General features: G+C 35.1%; 1 protein-coding gene across 1 annotated transcript in view; it reads left to right on the top strand.

Moving 5' to 3' along the window:
- Positions 1-27695, top strand: part of KCNH7 (potassium voltage-gated channel subfamily H member 7) — a 237926-nt gene that overhangs the window by 178873 nt on the left and 31358 nt on the right. Inside the window, exons 7-9 of the mRNA XM_072874303.1 lie at positions 9207-9632; positions 17489-17888; positions 18619-18818. Coding sequence (XP_072730404.1) covers positions 9207-9632; positions 17489-17888; positions 18619-18818 — 1026 coding nt within the window. The remainder of the gene's footprint in view (positions 1-9206; positions 9633-17488; positions 17889-18618; positions 18819-27695) is intronic.

Here is a 27695-nt window from a genome sequence, read left to right as displayed (position 1 = left end):
TCATTTAGCACAACACAGGTGAGGCAGAGCTTCTCAATTAGTTATTTTTGGCTCACTGATGCTGTGCTATCATAACATTTTTGTTAGAGTACCAGAGTAGCTAGTGAAGAATCATCGTGAAGGTCCTACCATGTCTTGCCACAGTTCCCCAAAACAAAAATATGTTTTTACACCAGAAAACCAGAAAAATATCTAATGTAAGTTCCAGCTACTGACTGAGGAAAGGCAAGTTTGTCTGCTCAGTTCTCCATGGTCACAACTCCAGACTTTTTCTCTGCCTAACCAGTATGAATTGAATGGATAGCTCTAGAAGACTGGATCGTGCTTTTATAGGTTGATTTTGCTAGTGAAATGTGATTTGTATAATCACATTGTGTGTGTATGTGTATGCAATCTGTTCCATCTCCCCTTGCCAAATGGCTTTTTGGTTGGAATGTTACTGATCGAATTTGGTAGAAGGTTGGGTAATGCACTAAACGTTCCTACAAGTGGTGTGAAGAGAGGAACCTGGGCAGAATGCTAAGACTAAATGTCTCCTTTAAGTGAAGCAGGTTGGCATAGGCTCATTAGGCATAAACACTGGAGAGCTACACGGGAGATGAACATTTCTAAATGAAGCTTTTCCCCAGCTACCAGAGCAGTTTCAATTGCAGTTCACACCTTTTTAAACACTAAGGGGTCTAATTACAAAATGCAAATTTTCTAGAAATTAAAGTTTGCTTATTTTGCTGAGTATGGAAAAAATATTTACCATGAAACTGAAGGTTAAACTTAAATACAAATGTATGCATAAGGATCTTTTCTCCCTTTCTCCTTTACTGCTGACAGTTACGTCAGTAAGTACCGTAATCATAGAACCAAACTATGGCTGTGGCTGCTTCATTTTCACTCCATGTACTTCAGATATTCTTACAGCTTTTATGCTCTTCTTTAGCTGCATCAAAATGTTTGGCAGCTAGCAAACCACTCTAAATGGATAATAATGAAAGATACATTTTTCATAAATATTGTGAGGAAGATGAGATAAAATCAACAAGCACAAAATCTACTTTGTTTTGTTGTCATGCCATGAACAAATGATAGAAAATATCTTTTAGGTGACTAAAAACCACAGCAATAATTTAAGCCCTTATTACAAATGTGACCCTTGATGCTTTGTTGTCAGACATATAAATGCTTGTTAACAGCTTAGTGTTGCCAGAAGAGCAATGAGTAACTCACAAACTCTTTAACATTTTGAAGGATAGCATTTTCTGTCTTCTGAAATAACACCTCATAGTGAATTTTAAAGAAGAGGGCTACACAACTTTTAATACATATTCTGGCATTAACATTTGCTAAAAAAAGTCACTTGTTAATATCTCCTTCTTTGATAATCTGCATATCACCAATTTAAGATTTAAAGTTCAGTAAAGCACACTCAATAAATCCATATGATTCTAAGTGTTGCTCTGATAATGCATTACCCACTAATATGAAAGTAATTACATACTGAGTGGCAGGAAGGGGCTCCTGAGGTTTAAGATCTATAAGCCATTTCTTAATTTTTTTCATGGAAAATAATGGATGGAAAATGAACTATAAAAATACTTCCTCTCTTTTTATATCTATCTTCATGATAAAATAAATGATAGGTTAGAGATAGTGAGTTTTCTAAATTATTACATGTATTCAAGTTTGGTGAAGCAATTTGGTTTGACAGTAACATCCATAGAAATATTATTTCCATGAAACCTGCACAATTTTACTGAACAAACATGAGAAGAAGGCTATTCTACTGCTTTAATCTCATGGCATACATAACTTTCCTTGACAATTTGAAGATTTTGGGTTACTGTGTATTTAAATATCTTTAGCTGAATAGATTTACCTAATTATTTGATAGTCTTATGAAAATGTGGCATTTCATGGCCTCAGTCCTGTAAGGCGCTCAGCACTCCCAGGAAGTCCCAGTGCTCTCAAATCTGAGTCAGATTTGAAAGTTTTCATCATCACCAAGGAAAGATGCTACCCTATCAAATGGAGACTAATTGGACGACATTTCTTGAGGAATCTTTGTAAATCTTTAAGACCAATAATAGTTTTGTAATTCTCTTCACATGGAAGGTCAAATTACTTGATAATAAGGCCTGCCTCTTTGCTTTGTATTGCAGTGTTGGTTGAGTTCTCTGATGTACTCACATTTTTGCAGATTTCAGTGTTCGTGGATATCATTACATTTATATAGTGCAAGCACTAGTGAGAGTCCAGTAATTGTTCAATACAGCTGCTATAATTTCAAGGCATCAACCCAATCACTGTATGCAGATGAGTCATGTCACTGATGGATACATGCACTGTGTGGGTGTGGGTTTCAGCCATGTGATCAGATCTTACATTTGTTCTCTGTTTCATCATATGTTTTAGATGACATGATATAAAATATTATTATTGCTTATCTAAACACCACGTTCATGAGTATCATGAAACATATTTTAATGACAGCCCTAAATAGAAAATATGGAGAGCAGAGGAGAAAGATATATGGAGAGATAATTTTTAATTCTAAAAATACTAAAATACAAATTTATGATACACAGGAGAAACATCAAGTAAAAGCTTTTCTGCTGTTCAGGCTGATCCTTATATATCTACCCCCTTTTACAATTATACACTCTAATTCATATATTTGTATCATTTTTTAAAAGTGTCTTCTAAAAGACCTTCCATTTCCAGCTCAAATGCAACTTGCCATCACAGTGCTGTTATCATTGAAGCTACAGAAGACTTAAAAGTTGAAACTTCAGCCAACAGGGACAGCAAAGAGCCTTCTAAAACCCTGTTGGCAGCATATTATTTGCTCAGTGTTGTTTCCCACAAGTCTTCCCAGCAAAGGCTGGGAAACAACATATCTCTCCTCTCCTGAAGGAAACAAGCAATTTGAAACAGGTATTTTGAGGTAGGCTTGAGATGACAGTCTTTCCATCTGAAAAGGCTTGCAGCTTCAGCTACATAAATTGTACATATTACAGTGCAGGAGATTAAAGAGGAATCAGACCACCAGAAAGCAGGCATGCAGGCAGCAAAATATTCACCTCTACCTGTGAATCCATATCAAAAACCTCAAAGATGGAATTGTAACTAAACTACCTAAGGCAGAGATAGAATGATTCAACCAATGTAACTTGAACAGTCAAGGCAGCAGTTTTACACTCAGGTGCACAAGACCTTCTTAAATGAACGTCAGTCTCTATTCCTTGTGGCTTTTTCAATATCAAATTAGCGATATTTATGGTAATATATTAAGAAGTTATGTCTAGGTCTCAGTTAGAATTTTTCTTTTTTTTTTATTTTAATGCCACCAAACAGCATTAATGTTCAACTTCACTGAAATTTTTTGGACAGTTATTATAAAAATTACTTAACATTAGATCAAAGAGATTCCACATACCAATTAAAGCTTACCAGTTTTTTTCTTCTTTTGCACTATCTCATTGCCTACCAAATTGCAACTCCTCCAGAATATTAATTTACTGAATTTCCAAATACCTTTCCAGTGTTTCTGCATTTCGATTAGGTTGAGAATGCCACAAAGTCTGTCTTCAACTAACTCAAAAAAGCTTTATTTAGTGGCAGATTGACTTCTAGAACAAAAATTATTCAAATACACTCAGGTAAGTTTTGAGTTTTTCAGGTTCAGCCATTAATAACAAAAGTGCAGTTTCAATGCCTACCTAAAATTACACTTGGAGAATATGTGGACATAGTCCAAAAAAAACCCAAACCACCACCTATTGTGCTAATTCTGACCCTGCAAACAAAGAAATAGTGAGCCTATTGTTTAAATAAGAAAGGTTTATATCCTCTTGTATCTGAAGTCCCAAACAGGAAACATATAGGACAGGGAAGGACAAGTCATATTTTCACACAGCAGCAGATTTTCTTTAACAAAAACTTAACTTAAAAAATATGGAGGCCATTAAAACACTGTGTTATAAGACCTCATGGGTATAGTTCAAACTGTCTGATAGAGAAAGTTAGGTATCAGCATTATATACAAAATGTCATGCTACATAATTTTAAAACATTTAATACAGACAAGAGTAAAACAAGAAGACAAGTATTAACATTCCCCACCATTACTATTTCTTGGTTAAGAAGATGTTCTTTAATAGGAATCCTTTGAAAAACATGTAAAAACATCTTTTACATGTAAAAATGCCTTTTAATGCTGATGTGTGAAAGCAGTATATAATGCTGTGTTTGGAAGGTGCACTAAGTCAAAAGCTTTCTTTCAGTACTGGTGTAATCTTACAAGTTGTTCATGTCAGCATCAAGGAAAATGATTATCAAGACGACTGAAATATGAAAGACCATTATAGTCTTCTGGGTAATTAGGTAATGCCTACCATCAGGGAGCAAATGTTGATTTAATTACCATTTGCTCAGTAATACTTGTGTAATATTTATTTTTAGGTCTTTTTAGATTCAGAGATCTCTTTAGGAGGTCCAGTCTGTAGGGGTCTCACGGTAATGGTATGAATAGAGAAGAGAAGGGAAGAGATGTCCTTGCTAGTTATAGCTTGGTAGCTTCAGTAGAACTAATACACAGGAGAAAAGAGAGCCAGGAGAGGTTACATCAAGAGAAGAGTCTTCCACAAATCTAATAAAATCGCCAATGCAAAATTATATCCTCTTTTAAAGCTGAAGTAATACTGCTCCATTTTTTGAACTGCGCTATCATTTGGATTTAAGGTCTATGGTCATGATAAAAAGGGTTAATTATTACAGGAATATGACTTTAGCTTCTCTGCTTCACATTTCTCGTTTCTTGTTTTCCTGGTTTTTCCTGTTCAGTACTGTTATTGGCCTTGTTAATAAAGATCTGAAAATGGGCTCAAAACTACCTGTTAAAAGGAAGAGATTGTACTCAAGATCTAAGGGGTTTTGGATAATTTTGTCAGTGTTCATTCTGCACCATGAGCTGCATCAGAGAGCAAACAGGAATGGTAACTTAGCTTTACTTGAACTTAGGTGATGCTACCTTCCTCGATTTCCTAGTCACCAACAATAAACTCGTACAGAGTTAAAAATGCTGCTGGAAAACATTTTTAATCCAAATAGCTTTTAATTTTTTTGTGAAATTATTTAGAGATCATTGAGATTAACCTAGCCTAATAATCTACGGAAACCTCCTATAAAAATGAGAAGGGTATGAATGTTCTCATAAATGGTTAAATGTCAGCTTGCCTAAGATCACTGAGAAACTCAATGGCAGAGACCAGAGTATAATTCACAGATCATCCAACATCTTGCATAGCATTTTGCCTACATATTCTATTTTATAAAAGAAATTGTACAGGGAAGAATCTTCGTGTTTCTCCAAGAAGTGTCAAACACTGTTGCTGCATGTGATGCTGCAGAGCTTATAACAAGAGTCCCCTACACAAACCAGTTATCTAGTGAAGCATATGGCCAATGTGCTGCAAAGCACATCAGCCCAGTTTGGCTCCTTGACACTTCACCATGCAAAACATGGCTCCTTGACACCACTATGCAAAGCAAGGTCTTTTGAACACAACACAGGACAGAAATGTTACCCAGTACCAGGCAGGTTTTCTTGAGGGGAAAGATGTTAGAACTGTCAAAAAAAAGATAACACCATAAACAGTGTAACCCAGTTTAAAGTGATAAAGGCTGACTGAATCTTTTTTTTTTAATTAATTGTCACCTGATAGTACCTCTGGTTTACACACTTCCTTTCTCCTTCTGCCTAACAGAACAGCAGCCATTAATAAATTTTCATTCTTCTTCAATATATTTTCTTTCAATTTCAGTGAGAAACTAAAAGCTATCAAACACTTCAGAAAGATAAATCTGTCTAAAACTGTGTGAATTTATGACAGTTACTTTGATCTCACTCCATATTTTTCTGGGTATCTGATTGCAACCTTTCTATAATAAGTGCCACCTTGAACTTGTGATCTTAGAAAGTGAACACATGAACCTAAAAAAAGCAAAAGGTGTTCACCAGCCCTATCTATGTGAAACACCTGAAGCAAGATTCTCAGAGTCAAAAAATGTGTTTAAATGAAGAGTCTTCTAACTTGCAGCAGCGCTGGTTTAACAGTGAATGGGATAAACAGGAAAAGTTGAATTTTAGATCAGGATTCTTTACTCAAAGGCAATATACAATACAGTTTATTTAACTTTGAAATTTTCTCATTTTAAGTAGAATAAGTCTTATCACCTAATACTGCTTGTAAAACACACCAGTTATAAATACATTCCTGCTTTCACCAGCAAAACCAGTGTGAGATGGTATTTCATCAAGGGTGAATATCCCTAAAATTTTTTTAAGAGAAAATCCATTGCAGCTAGTAGGACTTTTGCTACTTAGCATTATAGTCTTCTCTTTAGTAAGATGCAAGGAAGCTTGGCTTTCTCATCATGTCATGTCCCAAGGTTGAGACTTTAACACTGTAGTACTTTAGTCTTGTCCCAGTGCTACTCCTTACTCTTAAAAACATTTCATTCCCTAAGCCACCTGTTTTACAATACAAACTATAAGGAGAGTTTCACTGTCCAGAAGAGATAAGTTAATAAAATGTCTTTTCACTAACAGTGAATTTGTCACATCTATTTTAAGCAAGTAGAAATAGTAAAGGTCTTTTGAGTGGATTGCTAAATACACCGCAGTCTTCCATCTAGCACCAGTACCCAAACCTTGCAAGGATGTCACACAGCAGCAAAAGGATAAATTCACCTCATATTCAGTCAGTCTCTGTTGAAACTGCCAACATGAAACCCAATAATGTGTTTTCTCTTTTTTATGTATGTGCAACTATGATTTTTTTATTTGAGAAACAAACTCCCATCTTCTTTCTTTTGATCCAGCAAACAAAAATAGTTACATGAGTGTTTGTTTTCACTTCCCATTGCATGGGAGTAAGTAATGCAGAAATGTAAAGTTCTATATCGCATTATGAATATGAAACTCACAACCATCAGTCAGCCTCTCTTGTTGTGTGTGTCTAAGAAACTAGCACGAAAAAGTTGCTATGATCACTTTTATATTGCTCTTTCCTCATTTTGCCCTATAGGGGTTTTGGTTTTTGTACTCTTCAGTTTCACCTAACTCAGTCTAAACCAGTCTAGGAATAAATGTAACTAAAATGAGAATAGAAGGCAGATTTCAGGGAAATAAGTCCAATTTACTTTATGTGTTGCTCTAAAGTGAAGCACACTGGCTGGAATTTTCAAGCAACTGCAAGAAACATGTGAAGTAATCTTTATTGTTCTTGTTGTCTAATCCATTTCCTTCATTGTCTGAAAATCCAGCAGGAGAACACTGATATAAATTTTATAAATAGCAGCTCCCTTGCCACGTATACTCACACTGCTCTCAAATACTAGGAAAACATTCTTGTCAACTCACTAGGTGGGGGTCTGAATGTATTAAGACTGCTTAAGAGACTAAGCAGTGCCTATGCTTCAGCTTGCTGTCAACTAGTGTGTTTAATGCATAAAAAATAGCTAGCACCATTAGTTAAGTGCAAGTCCTAGTTACAATATAAAAAATAGATGAACAGCTTCTACTATCACCTCAGCATGGTGCTTAATGGCTGCTTGAAGGTACCATATAATCTTTTGGATGGCTTAATCATTTCTTTCTTCATAGTTCAAAGGAGAAGAGTGGTTATTAACCCTTGTATTCTTACAACATTTTCAGAGTAGAACTTCTCTGAATAAGAAGTGCCACTTAGATTACTAAGGATAGGATCTAAGGTTTATACAACACTTGCTGTTGGAAAGTTAAACAGAAAGGAGTGTGCTGACCCTTATAATCTTACACGATTATGTTTGAGGAGTGTGAAATTCCTCAATCTTGAACAAGCTGAAATCTCAAATCCCAAACTACTTACTGCTAAACAAAAAGCAAATAAAAGCAGACAATGTTGCTGACAAGGTATTTCTCCTTCCAGTCATCATTTCATTTCAGTATAATTATTCATTTTAATTACTTTTGAAAGGTCTGATTTTCTAAGCAGCATTGTTTTTAATTAGCAGGGGAATAAGGAATAAGTAGGAGTAACTGGTGGAAAATGGGTACAAGATTTCTTGAATGTGTCACTTGCACAAATGAGTAGAAACTAAGGTTGTCACCATCTGATGTTTGTTCATTGGTCTGTGTAAAATGAAGTGGTGATCTGAGTCCCATAGGATTTGGAGAGCACTTGCAGCACAGAAGGCAATAATTAACATCATTGCTGACAGTCTCTATAACTACACCAAGCATTGAATAGAGACGAAAACGTAATTTACCTTCTCATCCTTAAAGGCTTTGTTCTTTCATGTCAGAGTTCAATCAGACTGGAGGAGCAGCCAAAGGAAATTTGTTTTATCTGGTGCCCACACTATGCTTGTTCTTTGCAACAAAGCAAACATTTTGGCTTCTAGAGCCAGCAAATCAAGCAGTGCATACAAACATAATCCCTTCCAAATAAAATTGAAATCCAATTTAGATAACACCAACAGATAAAAAATCCACACTTGTAAAGGAATGATAACAAGCTTTAGGCATTGACAAAAGTAGGAGTGAAGCAACAGGCAATACTTCTGTGGTACCCTTCTTTGTCACACCTTTAGCTGTACTAGAACTATAGCCTCAGTGAAATTTGTCCATGCATGAAAGTTTTCCACACTACAAAACTCAAAGTGGAGATAGCTGTCAAGGACACTCACAGATCTTGCTCTAACTTTTTTATTTCTGATTGCCTAAACATTTCTAATGAGTGTAGACTCTTTTGTAGTGAATTTAAGCCGATGATAATCCCGATGATAATGCTTTGGGAGAAAAACACTATGTCACAGCAACAAAAGTCATTCATTGGTGAGGAACAGGCTGGCAAGGTTACCATGTGGTGGATAAATGAATTTGATGACATGTTTAATTATACAGATTTTATGGACCAGATATGCCACTTAATGGTTGCTACAGGGAACAAGAATCAACCTAATGTGTAAAACTGTCAATGAATTTATTGGACCTGGCAGAGATCATGAATTTCACAGAAGTTTAGTTTGCTAAAACACCAAGTAATTGAAGCTTAATCCTCAAAACTACAATAAAGTACTTTTTAAGTTTGTCCTGTGCTTGCTAACTTTACTGAAAGTAGGAATAGATACACTGCCTGATTATTGACATGGTATATTTCTTATTCTAGGTTCTATCCTTAGGGGCTGATGTTCTACCAGAATATAAACTCCAGACACCTCGCATCAACAAGTTTACTATATTGCACTATAGTCCTTTCAAAGCTGTCTGGGACTGGCTCATTTTGTTGCTGGTAATATATACGGCCATATTCACCCCTTACTCTGCTGCCTTCCTTCTGAATGATAGTGAGGAACGGAAGAGGAGAGAGTGTGGATATTCTTGCAGCCCACTGAATGTTGTAGACTTAATTGTGGATATTATGTTTATCATTGACATTCTAATAAACTTCAGAACAACATATGTAAACCAGAATGAAGAAGTGGTAAGTGATCCAGCAAAAATAGCAATTCACTACTTCAAAGGCTGGTTCCTAATTGACATGGTTGCTGCGATACCTTTTGACCTGCTGATTTTTGGCTCTGGCTCTGAAGAGGTAAGCTTAAATGAATAAGAAATATTAAATCTTAATTTTTAACATTACTACAATGATCTGTGTATCCTAATGTATTTTTTGCTTGTAAGTTAATAGGCTGTTTAGTAGTTCTACCCCATCTTTTAAAGTTAAACTAAAATTAAATCTTCCTTAGTAGAATAACATAGAATATTAGCTTTCATTGACAGGAGAACAAGTTAACAATTCAGCTAGTATTTTTCAATTATACCATATTTGATACTATCTTTACAAATAATGAAATAAATATATCATGTATGAAGGATTTGTTCAAATACTTTTATTTAAGAACTGCTCCTTTGATTTGCTGCTTGCTCTGTAAAAAATATAAATTTTCTCTGTTCAAAATCTTTAGATCAGATGTTTACTCAGTGTAAAACAGATTAGTTGTTGTGTAAACTACACCAGTTAACAAAAAGATTTGGCTGTTGCCTATTTTATCAAGATTATGGACTACAAAAAGAAAGAAAATGATTATATGGGGTTAACCTTGCTAGACATGACTAATGTCCTCACCCTATCTGTACAATAGGTTAAAAAAATGTTCAATATTTGCATCCAAAAATTGCCCAAAGGTGTATAAAACATATGCTATGTTCTGGATGCCTGACCCAGTTCTGCCTCCTGCCAAAGAATTTTATTTAATTTAAGAAGGGCTAAAGTTATAACATATTTTTTGATGAAAAGTGAACTGACAAGTAGAGAATTGGGTTTTTTTGTCATGCATACAATGTAGCAGTTTAAAAGAAAAAAGCAGCAAACCAAGCAAAACATGGACCATTCACTTTTCAAAGGACACAAATCCATTTCTTAAAATTACCATTTTGCACATATTGCCATAAGGGAAACAGTTTTGTGGACCATATGTGCATCTCATTAATTGAGAAGAGAAAGGTGAAAACTACAAATTAATCAGCAACCTTTAGCATAAAAATTTACTGATCTGATTGTATGACGCTGTGTCACGATACAGAGAATGCAAAAACATTTCATTTTAAAATTAATTCCTTTTTATTAAAGTCATTTGCTGTGACAGCAAATATTTTTATGTCCACCCCAAAAGCCTGATCTGAATTCTAACATACCCTAGCTATCCTCACAATGTATATGTAAACTTAATTAACTATACCTTTAAGGGTCAGTATAAAACAACTGGCACATACCTACATGCACCTTCAGAGTCTTGTGAACATAATCAGTCTTAAAAATTTCGGAAGTAGGATTAATATCAGTCATGCTTTTCTTAAACTCATTTTCTTAAATTTTATGTAATGAAAATGTTTTCCTGTCTCCTGTACTTCTGAAAAATCATTATAATAATGTGGTCTAATTCAGCACTCATAGAAATCAATAGTAACATTCCTAATCAATAGCAATATTCCTACTAATTTGAACACGAGCGTACACACTCAAGGTAAATGAGGAATCTGGAGAAACATGTAGGTAATAGCATGCAGTAAAAATAAATTTTGTTAAAGGAACACAATAAGAAGAGAGAGAGTAACATAAAGGACAGAGGGAACATGTTAATAGTTCTCTTACCAAAAGAAAACTTTTCTATTCAGAAGATGATTAAAAAGCTCAGAGATTCAAGAGAAACTTTGATCACCTTTTCCATTCATTATCTGTGGTAGGTCTCAGTGTTTCTGCAGATTTTTTTCTGTGGTTTTGATAACACAGACACATGAAAGACAAATGTTTTGACAATGGCATTACTTCTAACTTGGACCACATCATTCCCCTTCAGGTGTGGTCTACATCCCTTTCTGATCACTGAGCACTCATCACTGCCAAAAATTATGTTCAGTGATTGGAAATGTGGAACATCAAGTATTACAACAGGGACAAATTCCAAAGTTCATTGAAGGAGTGCTCTTTGGATTTGACCCTGAACAACATTCTTCCACACCTCCCCTGTTACAGACATCCTTAAGAGTAAAGTGCCAGGTGCTAAAGTGATGATAAAGGGATAACTTTAACATAAGATAATGTTACAGATTCCTAGCAAAGAAGCGCATTCTGGCAGGTAAGTACACAAATACAAAAGTGTGGAACCTGGAACAGAAATTATTGGACCATGTAATGACTTTTTCAGTATTGCAGATATAAGTAAATTAATTCTTTATTCTCTCGAAACCTAGTAATTGAACAGTTTCACTATCTGGAAAAACTAGTTTGTTTACCTAAGCAGCAATGAAACTATACAGATTATGACCAGTTCATCATGCCATCGTGACTTCTCTCTCTCATTCATGGTATTGAATATGTCAATCACTTTTTTTTAAGCTGATGCTTACTGCAGCTTTGCTTCCTACGTTGGTAACTATACTATTTCCCCAATGATCCCTTTTTGATAGTTTAGCAAGAAGAAGCAAACATAAAACTGTTAGAATGAAGCATTTTTCATTTAATAGAATTTTTTCAGTCATAAGGGTTATCGTTTTTATGAAATAGCTCTTTTTTGTTATCTAGAGATTCTTCAAATAAGATCCCCTACGAACAATTGTATTGAACAGACTTTTTATTAAACAACATAAGCTCCAAAGAGAGCTCCATGTGTGCTCACCCAGCTTTAAAACACCTTGATATCAAACCAAGTCTAGAAAGGGCAGGAGATAATAATCCAAATACCACATGCAGCACTATCTGAATGCTTATATTTGAGACAGACTTTGTCAACCATAGGAAAGCAGCAGAGTAAGACAGTTAACTTTCCAATTTCTAAAATACAGATCTAATATAATTTTAATTTTTTTTTTCTGTTTAAGCAGACTCAACACAAAATGATTATGGCTGGTAGTAAACCATTCTCTCTTTTTTGTGTATTTTAAATGTTAAGTGACATCCCTGATACTTAGGAAGATAAAAATAATGAGTAGACAGACTTTTTACTTTCTATTCTTTTGGTAGTTTATTTTTAATCAGTCTGCTCAGCTGAGGAGTCTGGGTTGGATTTTAAACAAATAATAGTTGCAGTGGCACAGCTCCTTAAAGCACACACATAGATGATGTGCATGTACAAGTGGAATGCTGCTTAAGATTACTAGATATTTTTAGATATATGCATTTAAAATAATGTGCTTTTTAATGTATTGGTAAGCTTTTCACTTCAAAGACAGGTTCGTTGTAGGGAAAAATCAGATGGATATATAGATAATCAGAATTTCTTCCCTTTAATCTAGAACCTACTTCAATAAACCATACAGACAAGTGATGGTAACAGCTTCAGCAAGAAAATCTTCATACTTATAGTTTTATTAAATTGAGGCCAGAGAGAACACTCAGCTGAAATATGCAGAAAACCATGAAGGCTTTTGCTTTTGCAAATTTAAACAAAAATAAATACATCATGATGTATATATCCAGCATACTCACAAAATGTAAGAGCAAATGTGTCTTCTATTCGTAGCCATAAATCAAGAAAATAGATGGATTTTGGCTAAAATGAAGACATATAAATCAAAGTACTCTTGTTCTCTTAGTTTTGATGTCTTCACTTCACTCCATTACATAGTGTATCTGTTAAAGCAAACTGAAAAGAAGAATCCTACATTTCTAGAATTAGAGATTGAACCTAATAGTCCTGACTGCATCTCTGCTGATAGACTCAGTACTTTACCCCCTTCCAAATTAAATTATATTTGAAAATCAAGCTCAGAAAACATCTCAAGAAGAGACTAATATAGTTTCCTGTGCTCAGTTTAGCAATTTACTTGGAAAACCTATTCCAGTGAATTTCAGGGCTTTTTACACTGAAGACTGCATAGCTGATCGTACAGGCAGTCTGCCTTTGCATTAGCCACTCTGTGGACTGAGTACAGTCCAGGAAAATGCAGCATTAGGGTAGAGTCTCTGGAAATTATTTAGGTGGCTGGCTAATATCAGAGAAGCATTTAATATCAACTTTTTCTTCCCTTGATTGTTTTTCAAGATGAAGCAAAGTGGAACCCCAGCACTGCTTGAGCAGGCAGTTATTTGTAGATCATTTTGGCAGTCCTTTATCAACATCAGTTGAAGTAGCAGTACGCTGCTATAAATAAGAAGTTTGGGTTAGTTGAAATGTTTTTGTTTAATTGCTTTTTGTACTAACAATTTCAGTATCGTGATGCATACAGCATAAAGATCTTCAACAATGACACAGTGCTCAGAAGAGGCTATTAAGGTAATGGAGCATAGACTGAAAGGTGAAATTCTGGCATATATTAGAGATTTTTCCAAGAGAGAGAAAGGAGTTAACTATGCTTGATGCTATAGCACTCATATTTAATAGACTTATTTACAGGCTGCCAAAAAGGTAGAAGGTTGATGGCGGTTTTAACATAAAATGTAGGTGACAGGAAATGATTGAGAAACTGTGGACATTACAGTAATGTCCAGGAAGCTGGAAAGGACCCTAGCAGATGAAATACTGTGTAAGCAAGTGCACATTAATGCACATTGGAAGAGACAGTTTGAGCTACCCATACATTTCAGCAGGTTATTTGGTTTAAAAAAGAGACAAATAAGAGATGACGTTATAGATTTATACATTAATGATAATGGATGTTATGAAGAAAGAGAAAAAAAAAAAAACCACAAAAATCTAGAGGAAACCTAATGATTTGGCCATCAGTGAGAAAGTCATGAGTCCTAAATGGCTTTTTGCACAGGCAGAACACCATTTATGCAGATAATTAATTAGGTGATACCAGCTCCCTCTTCCAGTCTGATACAATAATAACTTCTGAATGATACCTCTGCAATCACATAGACTGATGCCCTCCTCTTTCAAATCATGCTGTAATCAATTGCTGTCTGTCAAACTAGCCCCCTGCTGTGGTCATTTCAGCATCAGGGTTTGAGAGACTGAGGTTATAAACTAATCTCACTGTTAAACAAGAAGACTAATCAGAGTTAAGGATACCCCCTTGTGATATATAAGGATTTTGTAAAATAAATTAAGTGACCTATACTTAGAAAATGTAGTATCCATGAACTCCTGGCTATACCGGTTAACAAAATGTTAGATAGGCAGATTGGAATAAATAGTGCAGTGGAGAAATCCGAGCTGATCTTTTTTACTTTTCTCTATAATTTTGTTTATTTGTAATGAAAAAGTAAATTTGGGGAAATAGAATGTCTGTTTTGGCAGGAACTATTTAAAATGGGTATTACCTTAAGACCTTTATCTTTTTAATAAATCTTACCAATTAAAAAAGATTTCTTCAATGTCTTGTAGGTATTTTAGATTCTGAAAGTACTTAAAGATGTGCTAAGGTCCTAATGAATTCCAGTTTAGGCAAACAGTTGAGTGCCTAAACTGGAACGCTGGAACGCTGTTTGCACTGAATATACTATAGTGGGGGAAAATTATCCTCTATCCATCTTCTATCAATCTGGATTCATAGTTTCAGTAGCTATGAGATTCCTATGTGCTGCTGGCTCACAGTAAATGTTGCTACTGAAAAGAAAAAAAAAATCCTGATGTGGGTATCCAGCAGCTCTTGAACTTGTAGTCCAGCTGACAAAGCTAGGTATGATGAAAACAGAGCAGCAAGCAATTCAGAGAAAAGAGTAGCATCTATCAGATTACTATTTGCAGACGTTAATTGTTGGCACCAGATAGGATAAGGTGGGTAACTGACACCCACCAACTAACACAGAGTAGGACCTCTGCCTCCTTGGGTGCCGTGCTGACCAAAGTATTCCAGCACACCAAGGAAATTACATTGCACAAGGCATAGTTCTGACACCAAGTACTAATGTTCCTGGCCAAGTGACACATAGGAGGTGGACTGTTGCTGTGTGAAGGCTACATATACACTGAGAAGTGAACAGCATGTCAAGGCACACCAAAACCTATGGGTCGTGCTTTCCACCTCTACTGCCAGCTGTATTTTAGTGTCAAAGCCTCTCCACTGTGTTAAAGAAAATTCAAACTCAGGATGAGTTTCTTGATGGTTTAAAGCATATCTAGTCTCACTGATGCTTATTTCACCCTGAAGAAATGCAGATTGCTTGTATTACACACCTCCAGTATACTCCAGAACTCACACTGATGCAGTATCTAAGCACGGAATTGATACTGAGGATGTGTAATATTAGCAAGTCTTATCTTAAGAATGAGGTGGAAGACTGTTGACATATTTTGGATTCGCAGTCTACCTTCTTATCTGTTTAAGGGGCACTGTAAGAATATGTTGCCTCTTGCATGGTGTAGAGATATTACTACATCTGTAATAGAATGGTTCCAACACCCCACTAAGAACAAATGTTAGCTTTTCTTAAGATTGCTCTTTTCCATAAGGGATCATAAATATTTAAGCCTGATCTATCTTACAAAAAAAAAAAGTACCTAATGGCAATATTCACATGCTGACGCTCAGCCCAGGTATAGCTTTTTGAAGGATATGGTCTTTCAGACTGTTGAGGTCACAATCAATGAAACAGCCTTCTGTATGTGGCAATGAGGAATTTGCCCTGAAATTATTCTCTGTGATGTTAAGTTGAACCAAGGAGTGTTACCCTACATTATCCTCTTGCTTATTTACTCAGAAAATACAAACAATATATTGAGCTGTCCACTGACAAATGTGGCCGAGAAAGCCTCTTTTTTTGTTCCAAGGGCTTTGGGATTTTACTCAGAAATACGGTAAATGCAAGGATTTAATAAAACATAAAAACTAGTCTAGTACTTGTTGAAAGAAAGCTTTAATGTGACACGTACTACCATCAGAGTGTTTTGTAAGCCTCGGAAAACTTTTCCAGTTAAGTGTTATGTAATATACATGCAGGTTAAAAAAAGGAAGAAAAAACTTATTAAAAACTTATTCAGTCTTGACATTGACTGAATACTTCAATATATGGTCAGACTTAATGGAGGGAAAAAGGTAGCTGAGTTCTTTTGGCAATTGAGTAGTTACTATTTACAATGTTGCCAATCTCTTTTACAAGGAATTAACAAGTATGAAAACAATTTACTGATTGAAAATTGTAAATATGCATTAATAAACTTTAGATTTCTTTAAAAAGATCAGAGCCTTAAAGAGGCTACAATGAATCACAGTGCAGGTCTGCACTAAAAAGCTTGGAATATATTCCTGGTTTATAACTGACCCTTTTTTTTTTTTTATGGTATAGTACTTTTATTAGTGGCTTACTACACCTGCAAGCTTCAGGATGAAAGATGCAAAAAGAAGATTAATCTGGAGTCCGGCAACAGTAACTTTTCCATGATTTGCTATTCACAGTGGTTCATCTTCTTTTACCTGTGTACAGTGTTCTGATCATTACAAACAGGAAGAATATTTGCAGAATAAGATACTTACTCTTTGGGACATTTCTACCCTGTTCCTTCTCTCTTCTAGAAAATGTGTGCCAGAGCACTGCAAGGTTCTTTAAGTTAGGATCAAACATAGTCATACAGCTTTGTTCAAACATCATAAATATTTATTACCTACAAGGCCAGTCATATAATTATGAGAGTAGTTCCAATAACTTACAGACTTTAGCATGCCAAAACATCATGAATCTAATGGATCATTTAAGTCCATTAGGGTGGATTGAAGAGTCCAGATCAAGAATAATATTCAAAATTAAAGAGTATTCAGCAGATAATGGCAACTTCAATATATCTTAATTTAAAATGTGCATTTCTTATTGTTTTCTTCACTGTTTTTATAATAAATTTGATAGTTTAAAGAAAATTAAATTAAGATTACATTGAAATTGGTTAATCTACTGGTTTTGTTGATTCCCCAAAATAATGGAATTTGCACTGGTTTATTCATGCTGACTATTCATGAAAGTACATTTGCTAACAAAGAAAATCCATTTCTATTTATATCTTATTTCTACAGACAACAACATTAATAGGTCTTCTGAAGACAGCTAGACTGCTGCGTTTGGTGAGGGTAGCACGGAAATTGGACAGATATTCAGAATATGGTGCTGCAGTTCTGATGCTCCTTATGTGCATATTTGCACTAATTGCACACTGGCTTGCTTGCATCTGGTATGCCATTGGAAATGTAGAAAGACCTTACTTGGCTCACAAGATTGGCTGGTTGGATTCTTTAGGAGAACAATTAGGAAAGCATTACAATAAGAGTGATGCAAGCTCTGGACCATCCATCAAGGACAAATATGTTACAGCACTTTATTTTACCTTCAGCAGTCTGACAAGTGTAGGATTTGGAAATGTGTCTCCAAACACCAACTCAGAGAAAATCTTTTCCATCTGTGTCATGTTGATTGGCTGTGAGTAGTTTTATCTTATTAATTATTTTTTTTTTTCTCAGTGTTTGAGCAAATGACTTAACAGTCTAAGCTAAGATTATAAGCATGCAGTCAGAAGGGCAAATTTCCAGAGAAAGCAATGTTATATGCAAAAATATGTTGTAACTCATGCAGTGTCAGGAATTAGTCAAGTTGCCTGACTACTCAAAATCTGTTACACAAACTGTCAGAAGTTTTGTGTTGTGTATCAGTATCTGTAAGCATATCCTGTGTAGGGTAGGAAGCTGATTTTTTAATGGATTTAGGAAACTATAGCTTATCATTTTTCGATAATCATAATTATATTTTATTTGTTGATTTAAACCCTGAACCTATAAATGTATGCGTACCTTCTTAACTCTGCCCTTTGTTCTTAACTTGTACTTAACCTTAGTTCCTAGTTCTTAGTTCTACCGAAGTCCATAAAATTAAATGAACCTAACTTACAACACTAAATTCAGGACTACAAATCTCCAAAGATAAATATTACCAACTTGATTATGATTTAATATTTAAGCCTCATCTGCTAACTGAGTTGGTACTGATACAATCAAATCAATAAAAAACTTCAGGTAAATCAATTCCACATCTCTGAAAATGTTACTAGTCTCATCTGAGCTGTTTTACATACAAAGTACATTATAAGAACTGTTGCATCATCTCCAAAACCCAATGATATGACTTAAGTAAGTTTTGTTTCTACTTAATCCAGCATTAATGTACGCTAGTATTTTTGGAAACGTATCTGCAATAATCCAAAGACTCTACTCGGGAACTGCACGGTATCACATGCAGATGCTGCGAGTAAAGGAGTTTATACGCTTTCATCAAATCCCCAACCCTCTGCGGCAGCGACTTGAGGAATACTTCCAGCATGCGTGGACATACACCAATGGCATTGACATGAACATGGTATGTTGTTCTGTTTTTCAGGCACGGAAGCTGAGGAATAGATAAATGCATGAGAATTTAGAAAGAGATTGTATGTCTTCATTATTTATGAGCTGTAAAAGTACAAGCTTAAGAAGGTGGATATACAGCATTTATTGAAAACCAAGCCATTACAAGTTTGGCATCCAAACATTTAACTGCCCAGATTATTACAAACTATATCAGAAATCTGAACTCTCACTGTGCATTGGAAAGCTTGAGAACTGCAGTTGGCTATTGTAAGCTTAAGACAAGAAAAAGAAAAACATAGGTTTCTTATTTCAGACATAGCTGTTCCAGAAATTTTTTTGTTCTTTGGCCTGATTTTCCACTTCCAGTATCAAACAAGAGTACCTTTGTTGGTATGTACAGAGTTACTCTTCTATAAAACCTGTGGAGATCAATTCTTTTTCAAAATCCTATCGTGTAACCATCTGGAACAGGTGTACTGGGGGTGGGTGGAAGAGAGGAGCAGGCAGGTGGCTTAGCTGCTCTTTTCAGAGTGAAATATTCTAATCATATGATAGTCTGAACAGTAGTTCGCTTGCATTCACAACCACATAATTCTGCACTGAAAGTCAACACAGTACTACTAACCACTTAGCAATCCACAGAATGTCATTTCTAGGAATTGACAAGGTATAACACTCATATTTTCTGTTCTTTATAAAAAAATCTGTAAACGCTCCTTATAGAAAATATATTATGTGGCCAGCTAAAAAGGAATAACAATCTGTTAATGAGCAAAAGTAAGCATCTATCTTTCTGGCTTATTTTCTGGAGACAGCAACATTTTTTCTGAAAAGTTGACATAGATTTGAAGACACTGAGAGCATTGTGCATCTTAAGGATCTGTGAATCTGTGTCTCTAGAGGGATGCTTTCCAGAGCTATTCTGAGTTATAGATTAGAGGCTTTGCAGAGCTGTCCATAAAGTTGGCAAGAACAAGAAAATCTATACATTTTCGTAACAATTTAACTAGAAATCAATCTCTAGAATTTTGACAGAAATTCAAACAGCTTCCATGTGGTATCTACACATATGTTTGTGAATGACTGCCAGTGTGGTACACTCTTGTGCAGTAAGCAGAAACAATGGTCTTGATTAAAAGCTTTTATAAAGCTGAATCACTGACAGCTTGACTTTATGGTTACCATTAAGTAAAGCAGATCTTAAAAGTAAGACAGCAAATTAAATATATTGGGCTTCACCTTCCGCTTCCATGAGTGTCCCCTCCAGAGGGATATTATGCCCAGTGCAGGACAAGGATAGTTGTATAAACCTCTGCTGGGGATTACTGCAGTGGAAGGCAGCATCAGTAGCTTCATCCTGCGTGGCACTGACTGGCTCTAATTCCCTCTGCTGGCAATGGGATTGTGGGGTACTCAGCACTTTGCAGGATCAGGCCCTTAAGCTGCAGGTAGGTGCAGCCTAAGCCTAAAGTAGCTCATTGAATTATTTCTGAAGATATTACGAAATCATGTACGCCTTAACTAATTCATTACCACTAATGGATGTACTAAGAACACCTGTTTCACATGAAATAGTAACTAAAACTGGATGTTGTCAGGTTAAACTTTGCATAATGCAGGAATTGGTGTACTGGAATTAGTCTTGGATTTGTCATTAATGTGAAATACTAACTAAATGGATTAAACAGCCCATATTCTGCAATATGATTGTGAGGCAGTATGGAGGCTTTGTTTTAAATAAAATGTGAAAAAAAAACAAGTTTAGTATCTTGTTTTATTATATTTTATTTCTTATTCTGTTCACAATTCTATCCCTCAAGTTTTATGACAGTCGCTTAATTTTCTTAAAAAGTGAGTTTGAATATATTACACTTAATGCAAGGATAATATAAGAGTTGTGTGTTTTATATTGTACTTATGAAAGATTTATCTCTTTCCTGTCTGCTTCATACCTAAATACATGGAATAACACCACCCACTGGTAAGAGCAGGAGGTATTTATATCAAATTTAATTCCAGTATAAAGTGTGGAGAATATCCATGTTATCTGTCGGGTGTAGAGCTTGTTCAATGCTTTCTAATTTTAGTTGTAACTTTTTGCATGATGAAGGGGTAGATAGCAAAGGGAAATAATCCAAAGTAGAATCAGATGTGGGGCAAAATGGCTACTAAAAATTAGACATTAAGAAATGCTAATCTAACCACATTTATTAATCACTGTTTTACCCCACAACTCAAATCATGCTTCTTTGCCCAAAAAAGGTCATGTGCATATTGGTTTGCATTAGATAGTTGCTCTGTAGGAATGCCACTCTGACAAAGTTGCCATGCTGATCATTCTGCGTTTTCCTTTGCGTGAATGCTCTTAGTTCAAACCATATATGCATGTTAGCACAAGCACCAATTAAGTTTTCTTGGCTATAAGCCATGTGCATATGAGATGGACTTGCATGTGGTATTAACTTAATTTTGCATGAAATATTTGCATTTACACACCAAAGGGCTAATACTGTCCTCAGACAAATGCGTTTGACTCCTGTCAATATTTACTGGGAGTTTTTTGCAAATATCTGAAGGCAGAATTTGATCCAATATCTTTCTTTTTCATTTCATGACTGAAAAATGAATAAAATTCAAACACTCAGTCCTCTTTCTCCTTTGAAATATGAAATGCATGAATAATTTACATTTATATATATATATATGTACATGCAATGTATACATACACACATACTCATATATATATAAATAATATTAGAGAAAATGTTTCAAAAGATGCTTTTAATTATCATCAGTAATATACTTAAGAATTCAGGAAAAGAGAAAAAAAACCTCCAACTTTTAACCTCAGGAATAATACTGCACTAAGACTGAATAAACTTGATTTCCTAAACAAAATCCTACACTTTATATTGAAAACCAGAAGATAATACTTCATGCTCATTTGAAAAGGCTAAACTTAAAATTAGCTTTAAAAATTTGCTGGTGAAGTATGCTGAGAACATCGTTTATTTGTTTATTTATTCCCCTCTGCTTCATTTCTACATCTCTTTGATTATGTTTCATTGCATAATGTATTTTGATAAAAACAGTTCCTCATAATTATGCATGGACTGGATAAACAGGATTTGGGATTTATTTTAATCTGGATAAAAATCTTGAGTCTATAGAATAAGCATAATTTAAATCATATCCCTGTGATATACACTGGCAAAGTTAAATTACAAAAAAATTATTTACAGTGTATATTGTTTCATGAAAGATGTCACCAGTCTCAAAGATTCAAAGGTATTATTTTTATTTTTTAAACTGTCCTGTTCTGTTTTTCCTAAACTCTTTGCCTTCTTTTCTCCCTTCATTCCAATGTTATCAGTCCAGCACTGATAATAGCATGCCTGTGATGCCTACCCTAAAAAGATGACATAATTGGTGTTTGAGATCCTTTTTTAAGTTATGCATGTATTTTTTACAATCCTCCCCCCTCTTCTTTCCATGGATCTTCTGTGCATCTGAATAGCTTTATTGATTTATTTTACCTTTAAAAAGAGTTCAAAGCAGTAAATAAGTGGGATGAGCTTTGGAAAGTGTTTAGCCAAATGTACATGTTAATTAAAATTTTGGATGTGGGATAGATTCCTTTATATTTTGGGTTTTACCCAGTACCATGAAAGGAGAGAGCAAGTGGGAATTTTTGTATATAAATTTATGGAACCTTCTCCTGGAAGCACCCAAGCAAATGGTTGATTTTACACCTGTGATAAGTTGTCTTGGCCACAGTGATCATGCAAGTACAGCAGAGCACACACCTATCTTGAAGATTCAGAACCAGCAGTGCTACTATATCAAATAAAGGCCAGGTTCATCATTGCTTTGGTAAGGCTTCTTTTGTGAGAAATTGGCCACTGGTCACTGGATGACACCACTACATTTATTATTCTTGCTCTTCCTCCTGCTGTGATCACTTCTTATGACCAAAACAATTCTACCAATAGAATTATTGCCAGTAATATTCTTTGAACCAGAAAATTAGAAAAGTAAATTAAGTTTTCAAAAATAGCAAGGAGAAGTTCCTTATACTATCAGAAGGGTCATCCAAACTAGAAGTCTTTGGAACAAGAACTAGTATTAATTGGTTAAACAGAAGGAATATGTAATCATGGTGGAAAGTGGTACTGCTATTTGTCTATATGTCATAATGGAAATCATAAGACATATAAGCCTATCAGAAAGTACTTCAGATACAATTAGCTGTAAAGCTAATTTTCTATAACAAGACCACTGAAACATGAATGCCTACATTTAATCGCATTACAGAAAAGAAGACCTCATAGAAAAAAAAAGAGTTTCAAGAATGTCAATCTATTTGCAAAGTGATCCTTTATCAGTTTCTCACTGCGTTGTATTTTGTGGTCTAATGTCTCAAAAACAAGAGCTATTAACAATTTTCCAACTATCATTATATTTTTGGAAAGACATGGATCTGGTCAGCTTCCAACTTCTACAGACATTAAATTTTTCTGTTGATGAGGAAGTCAACAGTCTAAGAAACCAAAATAATTTTCTGTCCTCCTCACCCAGCAATGTAACATATCTCAGAGATCACCTTTCAGATGTACGCAGAAACTGCAGTAAGATTATAGATGAAGAATGACCCACTGCAGCTCCAGTAATTTTAACATTAAAAAGTCACACAAATCTGTGTCATGGCAATGACTGAAAGCAAAAGATCCTAATTCTTGATAGGGTTGTCAGCCTTCAAATCTCATTGAAAGGTGAATTAGCTCATCATCACACACTGCTTCTCTTCTCTCGCAATGATTGTAAGGACCTCCTTCATATCCTGCCAAGAACAAACAAACAAACAAACAAATCTGACTCCGCAAAATTTTCCTGTATGAAGAAGAAGAATCATCAGAAATAATCCTTATTCTATGTGGAGCCCAAGAGCTGCTGGAGCAGAATTATCACCACCTGTGACCTTGTTCATTCTTTTCTAAATGATGAAAGCCTTTGGAAATATTTCGGTCTTCTGCTTATAGAAATAGTTAATTTCTGTAATTAACTATCACAGAAATAGTAAATTCTTAAATTCTTTCTAGAAATAGAACTAGGTTGAATTACAGAAAGGTTTAGCCTAGATTAAGATGTTATTAAAATCTGAGAGTCAAATGTTTGTGACAGAACTAAATCCCACACTACTCTTTCCATCAGAGGGAACAGCTACTGAGGGACAGAGATCCTAATTCAAAATCTATGCAGTGTGATTTCTGCAGCTAAAGAGTATCAGATTAGTGCTAAAATTAGGTGGCAGAAAGATAAAAATTAAAGACATAGGTTATTTCACAAAATATATGACTTACTATGAATTAATTTCACTTGTTCCTACAGAACAAACTAAGACAGACAAAATCTGAATTCTGAATATAAATCCCCACTAGAGTGAACTCTCCAAGGCATGGTTTTTGTGCCCTGTAATTAGTTCAAAATTTATTATGCAAATTGTTCGAGAACTTTATTCAGCATTTAGTGATGCCAATGTCAACATATCCTGAGATCTATATTATGCACATGAGATCCAAATAGAGATTAAGTATGTGTAGTCTACGACACAAAGTATATTTATTCCAGCCTCTTTGTACCTTCAGCTGCTAAAATTTTTGGCTGGGTTAGTTTTTGTGTGGATCAATTTCTCAAACCATTTCACAGGGAGAGATCAAGACAGGGCAGGAATAAACAGATAATGTGGGGAAGGACCAGAATTCCTCTTTCAGTTTATGCCAGCTTAAATTGTGAGACGGCCTAGAGAGTCTGCCTTTATCTTTCCCTCTATATGCTGAATACTTGCCACTCATAAATAAGTCTGACTGATTCTAGGACAAGAAAGCCTTAGTCAAAATGAGTTCCAACACACCCCAAACAGACCCACAACACACAAGAGCTCTCTTGTGCTCTCTTCAACTGCTGCCTGGCATTTAATGTTTGGTCCCACCTATATTTCAATAGAGAAAAAGTATGACAGAAGATTATATGCAGAATTAAAGGAGTATCTTTGACTGCCATACTGCAGGGACTGGAGCATCCCTCATACTAGGAAAGGCTGAGAGAGCTGGGACTGTTCAGCCTGGAGAAGTGAAGGCTCACAGGGGATCTCATCAATGTGAACAAAAACCTGAAGGGATGGTGTAAAGAAGACGGAACCAGGCTCTTTCCAGTGGTGCCCAGTGACAGGTCCAGAGGCAATGGGCACAAACTGAAACAGGAGGTTCCATCCAAACATCAGGAAGCACTTTTTTACTGTGAGGATGACTGAGCACTGGCACAAGTTGCCCATAGAGGTTGTGGAGTCTCCGTCCTTGGAGATTTTGAAAAGGCATCTAGACATCATCCTAGGCTACCAGCTCTAGGTAGCCCTGCTTGAGCAGGGAAGTTGGACAAGATGACCTCCAGAGATCCCTTCCAATCTCAACCATTCTGTAATTCTGTCGGTATAGAATGTGAATTGTGTGCCTACTATCCTCACTTATTCCTTCATCAGCTTTGATCACTTATTCCACATAAAATGTCTTACTTCTCACTGAATGACGCTTTCCTCCTCTCTAAGCATGCCAAGTAGATAAACCAATGTTATTTGATGTGGAATAAGTTTTATTCCAGACAGGAAGAGATGACTGAACTTGGACTTGATAACTATCAAGGAGAGACAACTGGATCCTATGGTCACAGCATTATAACTGTTTTCCTTTTCCTTTTTTCTTTTTTTTTTTTTTTGGGGGGGGAGCATTGAGGCTGATTTTATATCTTGTTACATTTCTTTTTTAGAAGATCTGTGTCTCTTGAATTATGGATGACTTCTGATTCTAACTATGATTCTAACCACGAGAATCCAAGATTTTTCTCACCAGGGCCCAGTGGAATCACTATTGAGGAGATACTGAGTGTAACAATAGAAATATGTCAGGAAAGAATGGAGCAATTGAAACCCAAACCTGTATTCAAATGATTTATTAATTTTGGATTTGTCATTGAGAATAATGCTATTTAAAGAGCAATTCTAGCGTTATCATTTTCAAAATTATTTTATTTTTGCATCACCTAGTCCTGCATTCATATAATTGCAAGATTATGCTGGCTTTTAGTTGTTTAGAAAAGTGTATTTTTAATTTTTGTTGTCACATTGGAGTGTGACTTAAATGTGTTTAAAGACTCCAAAAGCTCACAACAAAAGAAATGAAATGCAATATTTAGAGTTTTATTATTTTTAAGGTAATCTCATTATTTTGAAGCCTGCATGGATGATTTTCTAATATTTAGAGTTGTCAGTATGTGTACACATAAAGTATTGATGTCGATTGCTACATTATAAGAACATGATTTTCAATACAATTGTTCCTGCTCCACACAGACAATCCAAAATATCTGTGAGAATCAGATACTTCCTTATTAACACAAGCTAAAAATTGATGAATAAGAAATATTTTCTCAAAGTAATGAAAATCTGAATATTAGAAATGTACATGGAGGCTTGGGTTGGCAAGATGTTGTCCGTACTGCACAACATAAAACTTAGTTTGGAAACATCAGATTCTGTATAGTGTCAGCTACTGCACTTGGATTACCTCACTACATACAGTGTGCATGATATGGTAAGCTCCTTTTAGTAATGTACTATATAGCAATGTTTTAACAAAACTGTCTTGAAATCAGCTTCTTTCTTGCACTTCTAAACTTGTGTTAGTGGAGTAATCTCCAAAACTCCATTGGAAATCAATGTTATCTGGGCACCTGTCTTCCTTCTAGACATTTGACAATTGTATTAAAGAGTAAATGTTCTTCTTCTCTGATGTATAACAACTATTTTAGAGTGTAAGCTCCATGGGGCAGGGACTTTTTAATCGCAGATACTTGAACAGAGGCTAGTATCTTTCAGACGTTATTGGCATATAAATAACTATTAACTAATATGCAATGATTTTAGAACAGTTTCATATTAAGTACAAATTAATGACCAAAATAATTGTTTCTTTAAAGAAATCCCCAAAGTATCTTCAGAAATATAAACCAACACACATGGTCTGCATGGTTTTTGCTTAATGGTAAAGTACAATCCCTTGATAAATGAGATAAACAGAAGCTGATGTGAAAAATAAATACAATTTATCCTAAGGCTGTGCTTTTAACTTTCTAACAATTCAAATATCTTTTCTTCTAAGTACCTCTGAATTGAAAATATATTTCCTGTTTTGCATCCTATAAAAAATGGAGCTCTTCTAAATTATATTCAGATAGACATATAGGAAAAGAATTAATTCAAAATAGGTCTTTTTTACTCACATGACTAGAGAACAATTTCAAAATAAACATCTGCAATTTTTCTCCACCTGTATCATTAACCGGACGTATTTGGTTACCAGTTTCTCAGTATCATTCAGTAAATAAGTTGATACAACCCACAATATTTTTATTTCAATATAATTACATTAAAATAAAAAGAGTAATTGCATACTAAGCTATTTCTAGTGGTATGATAGATACTGAAAACAGAGTGGCACCACAGAAGCTTTTCATTCATCATGTTTTCTTTTGCTTATTGTTGAATGCTGGCTTTTTCTGAGGATGTATAAATTTCATGTGGTAATGCCCTATAGCTCATAAAACTTTTGTATATATGTGTGTTAAAACATTCTGTTTGTTATTTCACAGCATTGATTTCCATTAGCAATCATAGACACATTTCAACTCAGTTGAAGGTACTAACATTTCATTTGTAAATCATAGCTTGGCTTGTGTGGACAGAAGCCTCATATCAGAAACGTGTTCATCTTCTTCGTTAGCAAGGGATATGAGTTGTGAATATCTTTATGCAATAAGAGTGAGTGCACAGACCTTT

The sequence above is a fragment of the Ciconia boyciana genome, chromosome 10 (genome assembly GCF_034638445.1).
Source record: "Ciconia boyciana chromosome 10, ASM3463844v1, whole genome shotgun sequence".
NCBI classification, from domain to species: Eukaryota; Metazoa; Chordata; class Aves; order Ciconiiformes; family Ciconiidae; genus Ciconia; species Ciconia boyciana.
The sequence above is the reverse complement of the archived record's forward strand: the minus strand, read 5'-3'. Positions and strand labels throughout refer to the sequence as shown.